At 36.9% G+C, this 10,073-nt stretch overlaps 1 protein-coding gene and 1 pseudogene across 1 annotated transcript; both read left to right on the top strand.

The window, feature by feature from the left end:
- The first annotated feature begins 1,807 nt into the window (after positions 1-1,807).
- Positions 1,808-5,506, top strand: LOC113334208 (annotated as a pseudogene).
- A 259-nt stretch (positions 5,507-5,765) lies between these two features.
- On the top strand, positions 5,766-8,993 carry LOC113308560 (protein DJ-1 homolog B-like). Its single transcript, XM_026557028.1, has 8 exons — positions 5,766-6,091; positions 6,200-6,400; positions 6,679-6,828; positions 6,947-7,129; positions 7,384-7,464; positions 7,799-7,999; positions 8,267-8,407; positions 8,524-8,993. Exons 1-8 carry the CDS (start codon positions 5,936-5,938, stop codon positions 8,728-8,730), a joined length of 1,320 nt encoding a protein of 439 aa, XP_026412813.1. The 5' UTR covers positions 5,766-5,935; the 3' UTR covers positions 8,731-8,993.
- The last annotated feature ends 1,080 nt before the right edge of the window (positions 8,994-10,073 follow it).

The raw sequence follows: 10,073 nt of genomic DNA, 5'->3' as shown, positions 1-10,073 counted from the left end.
TTGTCATAAAACGCTAACCGGAATTGCGTTAAACGTCCATTTAATTCGCGCCTACAACTAACCGTTATTCTGATATAGATCCAACGCTGTGAAAGAAGACACTAATCCAAATTGCATTAAACGCTAATCAAATGTATGCAGACAACTTAACCATTTATCTGATCTAGAAAAAAAAAACTAATCTGAATTACGACGAACATTAATCCAATTTGCGCTCGACATTTAACATTATTTCTGATGTTACTTTAGAAGTCTCGAATACTAGACTTGTACTTCCAAAATCTATTTCAAGTGCTGAACTGACATGAAACTTGGAAGATTAAATTATTCTACCATAAGACTTGGTCTTAAGACTTCCGCGTGGGATTTTCAACAACCACGGTTGGAAATACTGAGACCATATGTAATCGAATTCGAGTGATAATGAAGTCCTCAGTGGTTAGAGCAAGTCCAGTGGAGACTGCAAAACAACACATTTGCTAAGTCAGGTGGATGAGCAAACCCAGTTATGGACAGTGGGAATATGCTATATTTTAGAACATTGATTCAACCATTGAACTTTGAGACGACCGTCACAAGTTGAGCCGAGGCTCATCTCAAGTTGGGTCGCCCGTCCCAATGTTCTACGACAAAAACTAATTTTCAACAACTAAAAAATGGTTAGTTTTTCAAACACATAAATACCACACTTATATAACTTCTCTACTCATACTAAAATCAATCTACTCTACATTTTTTTCTCCACAAAAAATCCTTATAATTCTTATTCAACTTCTCTAAATTTTTTCTCAATAGAAATATCTCAATCTCAAGATATTATGTGACAAAAAAAAATATAAAACCACCTAAGAACAAACTCAGTCAACCTATGTCGATAACACAATCAAGTTCTGATGAAGAGAGCCATCTCAATCTACTTCCCAGTCTAAAATTATCCAGAGCTCAAGGTCACCTGTCTACAAAAGTTGAGCAAGATACCGCTGCTCAAAAATAAAGAGGTAGTTAGCAAATTTTATACAGAGCTACCTCATGGTGCTAAAACTATTCTCGATAAATTTCCTTGGTTCACTTTGTACCATATTGATGCAAAGAAACATCAACCCAAATTTACGTTTGTATTAGTGGAACATCGCTGGTATGCTACACATGTTTCATTTTACAGACTTCAAAATAGGTATGTTAATTATTTTGATTTATATTTCTAATGCAATCAATACGAAGATGTAAATGAAATTAACAATTTTAATATGTTTACAGGAATGACACCATTAGATGTATATTTCCTACTTGAGATATCTTGTGGTGTGGAAGATGATGTTCCATTCAACCAAAAAAAACTGATTGGTAACAGACTTATATAAAGATAAACCTTTATTTGATTAAGAAACTTGAGACGATGGTCGTTTCAACCAGATTCAAGCCTCGACCTTCCCTTAGCCGGTCGGCTTTGTTTGATTCATCAATTTGGGTCGATCAACTCAGCTTGAGATGGGATGGACAAAAGATTTAAACTTTTTTTTTATTTGATTCAAAAATAGAGATTCATTGATTAAGTAGAGATTACGTAATTGTCTTGTGAGACCCATTCTTTTATGTCAGAAGGAAACTCATCAAAAAATTCAAAATTAGTTTTCAGATTTCTGGTCTTTTTTGCCAATTTGTCTGCAACAACATTACAATCTCTCTTAACTGAAACACATTGCCAGTGTGCAATTTTATTCAAAAGATTTAAACTTGTGCCCATCCGTTCCGTCGGGGTGAGAATAGACACTTGCATTATCTATTCCAAGTACTGAATTAGCATGAAACTTGAAAACCAGAATTCAGACTTGCTCTTCCAAGACTTCCGCGTGGGATTTTCAACATCCACGGTTGGAAATGTTCAGACCATAAGTAATCGAACTTGAGTGATAATGGAAAATCGTCAGTAATTAGTGAACCTAATAGCACCAACCAGAGGTAACGTAAACATTGTGCTACTGAGGTCCCATCTTCCCCCGATTGCCGTTATCTTTCACCAACTCAAACTCCCTGCAAATAACTCTAATTTGTAAATTGTTTATACGATTCTGTTGACAAATTAATTTGCGAACCCTAGATTTCCTCAGTCCCTATGCAACTACAGTAACCTTATCCTTCAACTACTTCATTTCTTTACTGCTCTAGATTTCTAGTGTTATGAAGTGGACACCAAGAGATATGCCTTCTTCTCCAAAATCGTTTTACCCATCTAGACAATCATGGCTTTCTTATAATCGAAGAACTTCGATTTCGATCTGTTTTCTTCTTATCGGGATCTTTGGATTCATTTTTGGATTAGTTTCAATTTTAAGACCCGTTTCTAGTTATAATAATAAATGTAGAACAACATCTGAACCTTTATCTGTTTCTGTTGTTTGGGGAAAAAAGTAGTGGGAATAGTGGTAGTGATTTGAATATTGGTGATTCTCATGAGGATCGTAAGAGGCATAAAGTTATGGGGTTTGTCGGAATCCAAACTGGATTTGCATCTGTTGGAAGAAGAAAATCTTTGAGGAAAACTTGGATGCCTTCGGATCGACAAGGGCTTCAGCGGTGAGTAATACGTAGTTTATGTTATTTTATATATGTGAAATTGCTGAATTTGAAATCAAATTGGTAGGAAATTAGGAAAAACATGTTACTGATTCTCACATAGATTAGGACAGTTGTTCAATAGTTCTTTTGGGATATGGAAGAGATAAATATAATTGCATTTAGGAACTAATATCTTGAATTCGATACCTTCACTAGAGAGAGTTAATTTCATAGTATTTGGATGAACATACATACATTATGTAATGTTAACTGACATTTTGTAATGTTAATTGACATTTTGACACTATGGAAATAATCCTTCATGACTAGTGGTTTTGCCAAATTTATACTTTGACTACAGCATGTTTTTCATGATCTATGGGATAAAGTGAAATTTGGTGTCACGGTACATTTCTTACCTTTTTTGATATGTATATTTCTTGTAGTTTGGAAGAGGCTACTGGTTTAGCTTTCCGATTTGTGATTGGGAGAACCAGCGATAAATCAAAGATGTTGGAACTCAAAAAGGAAATTGAAGAATATGATGACTTCATCCTATTAGACATTGAGGAGGAGTACAGCAAACTCCCATATAAAACGTTAGTGCTCACAGTGTTTGTATGAAACATCTTCATTTGGCTACAACGTTTATGCAAAAAAAGTATGCTTATCTGGTCACTGTTTGCAGGTTAGCTTTCTTCAAAGCTGCCTATGGACTTTTCGAATCTGATTTTTATGTTAAAGCTGATGACGACATTTATCTGAGACCAGGTATGTTTCAAAGCTCAGCTACATCCTTCGTCCTAAAATATTAAGAGGTCCATCTGAAACTGGTATCCTGTAAAGGTCTAAAACAGCATTTTGCCTCACAAATCGGCATCTCCTGAACACGCCTGGGGTTGTATACCTTGCTGTAAGAAAGATATTAAGCACTCCTTCAGATGACTCTTTCTTCATGCATTTTTCTTCAAACGGATAGAAATTTATTGGTTTACCAAAACCCTCGTCAGAGACTCTTAAATTTGACAGAATTTCGTGGAAAGCCGTCTCTAGGAGTTTTTTTTTACTACTATATAAAGGATTTCCTCTCGGGGCGTTTTTACTTGTTTGCCTCTTTGAGACTGTAAAATAAACATGCGGTGTTTCTTTATTGGCCTGGCTGACTTGTCTGAAGGTGTATGCCTCGCAACATTTTTGAAACCTTCGTTAAATCTCATTTTTTCTTTGTCTTGTCAGATCGGCTTTCTCTCCTCTTGGCAAAAGAGCGTTCAGATCCTCGAACTTACCTTGGATGCATGAAGAAAGGTCCAGTTTTCACTGATCCAAAACTCAAATGGTTTGTACCTTATTTGTCTGAAAGCAAATTCTTACCTTTAGAAATATCACATAATCCTAGTGACTTCTCATTTCTGAATCATTTCTTCTCTTCGTCTCGTCTTTTTTATCTTTGGTAATAGTGACTTTGTAATCCTCTTTCTCCTTATTTTCTCAACTACACTGACTGAATTATGACTATCCCCCTAGAACTAATTGGAAAATTTATACTACTAATTTTCCTCGATGATGGATGATGATTGTATATGCAGGTATGAGCCTTTGGGTTTCATGCTTGGAAAGGAATACTTTCTCCATGCATATGGGCCGCTTTAGCTCTATCCTCAGAGGTTGTCTCAAGTTTGGTCGCTTTAAGAAATGACAGGTAAGTTGAGCAATGCTCATAATTTACCACGATATATGTTTCATCCTATTACCCCGTTGTGTAGTTTTAGTAATTGCAGTTTGCACGACACTAGAAAATCTCTTTGTTTTGTCATCTTGGAGGATCCAGGTTATCTTTTAAGTTTAAATGAACCCCATAAAAGATTAAGTTAAAGAATGTATCCTCTAGGTTCTGGAATACTTTCAGCTGACTCGTTTATCAGTTGTTGAGGACTCATTCCCAATATCTACTGGTATCTGGGGTTATAACTACGACTGAAGGAAGGCACTAAAATCTTTGTCATTTATGAGCGAATAGCTGATTTTTTTTCCTTTGGCATCTCATTGGGTAACAAAGTTGTACTCTTGCTTTGAATTACAGTTTCCGCATGTTTAGTAATGAGGATGTCACGATTGGTGCATGGATGCTTGCAATGAACGCCAACCACGAGGATAATCGAGCCTTGTGTGAATCAGAGTGTACACCATCTTTTGTTGCTGTCTGGGATATTCCTGCTTGCTCAGGTAGTGTTGTTGTGCTAATTTTTTTATTTATTTTATTTTTAATTATTTCGTGTAGTTTCGTAACTTCGTTACAAACTTGATCCAATATTTTAGCTTTTATCCCCTTACATTTTCTGTAGTAAAACCAATGCAATCCTGCATTAAACAAGATAAATGAGATGAAACAAGTTACTGTAGAAGGGAATCAGCCGTTTGGCTTTTTGGTTTTTGATAATCTTGTTATAATGAACTAGAAGGAACAGTTATTAATTAGCACGGGGAATGACACTGCTCACTTGGTACAGGATTATGTGATCCAGAGAAGAAGTTATTAAAACTTCACGAGCAGGAGAGCTGTGTTAATACTCCAACTTTGGAATCGGACGATGAATAGCATTCTTTTTCTGAATTCAAGACCAGGCAGTAGAACATGCAGAAGAGTGCAGGTTTTGTCCAAAGTTGCCCCTCATGCCTCCTTGCTGATTTCCAGTGTTGCACTACTAGTGTTTTTCATGTCCAGGTACTCGTATGGAATCAGCTAGGCGCTCTACTCACTAACCTATTTTTTTTGTAAAAGTAGTCTTGTATATTGAGGATCGAAAAATTTAAAATGTAATTCACGTACACACTAGATTATTACTTAATCATTCTCTTTTTTATTATGTTCTTAATACCTTCTTCTTCTTTAAGAGTTTTTACTCCCCCATTAAAGACTGCAAGACTGCACAAACTGTAAAATACCCCACCGTCGATGATATCACGCAGGAGTTGAGAACTATGTCATTCTGTTTGTCGTCTGAAGATAAATAAAACTCCCATGACCAACGCAGTGAATTAACATTCGTATGGTCAGATCGGTTAGGCCAAAATCATGCTCCCAGCTGGCTAACTGGGATAAAAAAAAAAAAACTTTTCATGCTCAGTACTTCTCAAAACTCGGGGAGAGGACCCGATCAAAATCATTTGGCGATCCCGATATAAGATAACCCTGAGGAGAATCATAGCCTCACCAACTGAGCTGGTTATTCTCCGTGGAGTGGTGGAGTATATCCGATCCAACTGAAAAAACCTGATCCCAAAAAAGTAAATATAATTTCTAACACCTGGAGGAAATCGACCGTGTGTCTGACCACCTTTCTGGGTCGTAGTACAAGCAGTTAAAGAAACCCCAACAAAAATGGCTTCAACACGTATACTCAATCTCTCTCTTCACTTAAACCCTCTCGTAAAACTAAAACGGTCCAAATCAAAAACCACAAAACTCTTCACTTCTTCTTCTACTTCTTCAACTCAAAGATTCGCAGTTTCGGCTATGGCTTCCACTCTTCGCAAGGTAAATCTAGTGACTACAATAGTTTTAAAATTTGTCTCTGAACTCATGGAATTTAATAGTTTCGAATTTGTTTTGTTGATTGGGTTTTGTATTTGTTTTGTTGATTAGGTTTTGGTTCCAATTGCAAATGGTTCGGAACCAATGGAAGCTGTGATTATGGTAGATGTTCTTCGTAGAGCTGGAGCTGATGTCACTGTTGCTTCTGTTGAAAAAGATCTTCAAATTGATGCTTCTTGGGGAATGAAACTTGTTGCTGATGCACTCATTTCTGAATGTTCTGATAATACCTATGATCTTATTTCTCTTCCGGTTTGTTATACTCTTTTTCATTCTATTTAGTTGAGTTCCAATTCTTTTCTTCTGTTATGATTTTGGGGGTAAAAATTGATTTTGGTTCACTTTCGTATACGTCCTTATGTGTAGAATCATTCAATCGTCTTCGTAGTTTTTAGTCATTGAAAACAAAATCCCAGCATGTTATAGTCATAGGCATACCGCTTGAAATTAATCAGGCCTAAGTGCTGTAAAAAACGAGGCTGTTGTTTAGTACTTTCTGAGTGGTGGTTTGTTTTTCTTGTATATTCTAGGGGGGAATGCCAGGTTCTTCTACTCTTGGAGACTGTGAGGTGTTAAAAACCTTGGTGAAAAAACAAGCAGATGATGGGCGGGTTTATGCTGCAATTTGTGCAGCTCCTGCTGTCACTCTTGGACCTTGGGGTTTGTTGAAGGGATTGAAAGTAAGAATTTGTTATTATATTCTGAATCATGTAATGGATTTCATTATATTCTGAATCATGTGATGGTCTCCCCACTTGTGGTATTCGTATTTGACATTCTCTTTTATCTGTGAGATAGGCGACTTGCCATCCTTCAGTTGTTGACAAACTACCCTCTGATGCAACAATGGTTGAATCAAGAGTACAGGAGGATGGACAAGCTGTTACTAGTCGGGGTCCTGGTACGACTATAGAATTCTCCTTGGCCCTAGTTGAGAAACTGTATGGAAAAGATAAGGTTGAAGAAGTTGCAGGACCTATGGTATGTTGGGTTTATTTTATTTATTCAATTGCTTTAATTCAGTTTGTGAGTACCAACATGTGAGGGTAAGTTCTAACTGAGAATATCTATACTTGATTTTGTAAGATCAAGACAGTATGGAAGTCAGGTTTGAGTTCATTTCACCAATATAATGGTGCCTTCTTCAGCCAAGAGTTTTTTTTTTACCCCTAATCTACTAGTTGGAGAAGGCATCTGTCAAGTGTAAGAATCATGTTACTGTTTTTGTCTTCCAGGTAATGCGTTCAAATCATGGGGATGAATATACAGTGACTGAGATAAATCCTGTAAAGTGGACATTCAACGGCACTCCACAGGTAACTATTGTATGCTATATGTATGTTTTTCAAGGTGTGTGTTTATTCATTTGAATATGCTCCAAAGTCCCCTTGTTTTATTTCTGGTCCATTCGTATCTTTCATATTCTGATGACGAAGTCCATCAACTGCCTTCTTAGGATGAAAAAATCATCCTAAATGTTGAATTTATCAGGTGGCTGTGGAAGTATGAATTAGAAATGTGATGTTATGATTTTAGGTTTTTACTAATCCTTACATTGAGGGTCGGTGTTACATTCAATGTGATCACTCCTGTTAATGATAGTTGATTCACGTTCTTGACTATAGCTACTTTTATATTTCTTAAATGTAGATTCTTGTGCCAATTGCCAATGGCACAGAAGAGATGGAAGCCACAATGATCATTGATATTCTGAAGCGAGCAAAGGCAAATGTGATTGTGGCATCAGTTGAAGATAAATATGAAATTCTAGCTTCTCGGAAAGTGAAGATTGTAGCTGATATGCTTCTCGATGAGGCTGCAATACTCTCTTACGATCTAATTGTGTTGCCGGTAAGTTTTCCGGGCATTTGAATCACTGATATCCAGTCAGTTATCCAATCATCTACTTAATTCCGCGTTGGAGTTTCTGTAAATAATAATAGGAGTGGAATGCATACTAGTTTTTTTCCCATCACATGTGGGGAGAATGTGAGTGATACTGATCCCCCAGCTCGTAGCTTTGTTGCAGTAAAGTTGGGATGATATTTTCCTCTTACATGTGTGTGATCTCTTGCATTCATACTGCTGACATAACAAAGCTCTCTCGTATATTTCTAGGGTGGTCTTCCTGGTGCGGAAACTTTTTCGAAGTCAGAGAAGCTGGTTAATATGCTCAAGAACCAGATGGGATCAGATAGACCTTATGGAGCAATTTGTGCATCTCCAGCTTTAGTTTTGGAGCCCCATGGTTTACTCAAGGTATAATATGGGTCATTTCTCGATAGAACAATGCTTCTATGTAAACTTCCTGTATGCAAGAGCTTTTGTAACGATTTAAATGTAAATTTAGTTTGTTTCCCTCTCTTCATATACAGGGTAAGAAAGCCACAGCTTATCCAGCATTGTGTGAAAAGATCTCGGATAAGAGTGAGGCGGAGAACCGAGTTGTAATTGATGGAAAACTTATCACCAGTAGAGGCCCAGGAACTTCCATGGAATTTTCCCTTGCAATTGTGGAGAAGTTCTTTGGGCGCAAGAAAGCATTAGAGCTTGCCAAGGGTATGGTTTTTGTGCAACCTTAAAGAGTCTCCCCTTGCTATACTGAAACCTAACTTCTTGCGTGTGAACAAGTTGGGAAGTGATGTAGTGTATAGTTATGCATCTTGATCAAAGCAAGTGCCCAAGTGCTTTTGAGACAAATGGATGCATGGATTCTATAACTTGACATAATGCAGGATCACCTTTTAGAAATAGATCTTGTTCGGGCTGTAATATTGGACTTCAGCTGGTTGTTTGTTTTACTCTGGGGGTATAAGATAACGAGTATGAGACATGTTTCACTTAATTCTCAAGCTGCGACCACGGTTATAGAGAAAAATTTTGATTGGCGAAATCCGAAGGGGGCATGGGGGACAAATGATATGTTGACACATGTCTTTGATTCTCATGAATTCTGTTTCCAATAATACCAACAACAATTAAGAAAACAAGTTTTCTGTCCAAAAATATATTTCTTTTATATTATTGGAAACATAATTCATGGGAATCAAAGACATGTGTCAACATATCATTTGTCCCCCATGCCCCCTTCGGATTTGGCCCCCATCAAAAAATTTCTCACGGTTATATTGATGTGAAAGGTTGAAAGATGTATTGCGATGATAATTTGAGTAATGAAACAATGCGTAGAAATGGGAAATACTGCACTCTTTCTTTTTCCTTTGTTTCTTTCTATTTTATCTGAAAAGTTGCATATCATAACAATACCGACAGATATTGAGCTAGAACTTAGCAGGTTGACTCTTATTGACCATCTTTAAGATTCGAATTCGATCACTCGAGGGATTATACATTCCCAGGTCAAGCAAGGTAGGAAATTTTTTTAACAGAAATTTGATACCTGCGGGTATCTGGTGTACTTGGTACACCATTCCAATTCTCTTAGGAACTCTTTTGCCCGTGACCACGTATAATGTCAAAATGTTGTATTTACATTGCCGGTCACTGTGTAATACCAAAATGTTGTATTTACATTGCCAGACATGTCGTCCTAAAAATAGACAGCTATTTAGAAAAGAACCGAGCAAAAAAAGAAAGAAAACACAAAAGCAAGGAAGAGAGAATCACGAAACTAACATGCTTCTCACAGTTCTGTAGTGTGATGATGCCCGTAAATAATTGTGGTACCATTTGGGCCTGTAATGTGTGTACGGTTGTGTTGTCATGATGTCAGTAACTTTAACCTAGAAGTCAATTGTTTTAAAAAGAAAACATGTCTATGGTTGATAGTGAAGTCTTTTGACTTATTTTTGATCCTATTTGGCACAGCCCTTGCAGCTCTTTCACCTAAACCTCTCTGAAGTAAGCAGTATCTATGACTTACATTTTAATTGAAAAGTGCGGTGCTCATGCTTCAAAACACTAT

The sequence above is a fragment of the Papaver somniferum genome, chromosome 1 (assembly GCF_003573695.1).
Source record: "Papaver somniferum cultivar HN1 chromosome 1, ASM357369v1, whole genome shotgun sequence".
In the NCBI taxonomy this organism is placed as follows: Eukaryota; Viridiplantae; Streptophyta; class Magnoliopsida; order Ranunculales; family Papaveraceae; genus Papaver; species Papaver somniferum.
Note: the sequence above shows the minus strand (reverse complement) of the source record. Positions and strands in the feature narration are given on the sequence as shown.

Coding starts and splice junctions, on each gene's coding strand:
- LOC113308560 (XM_026557028.1), top strand. CDS start 5,936: ATGGCTTCAACACGTATACTCAATCTCTCTCTTCACTTAAACCCTCTC. Junction 6,829..6,946: donor GTTTGTTGAAGGGATTGAAA/GTAAGAATTTGT, acceptor TCTGTGAGATAG/GCGACTTGCCATCCTTCAGT. Junction 8,000..8,266: donor ACGATCTAATTGTGTTGCCG/GTAAGTTTTCCG, acceptor GTATATTTCTAG/GGTGGTCTTCCTGGTGCGGA.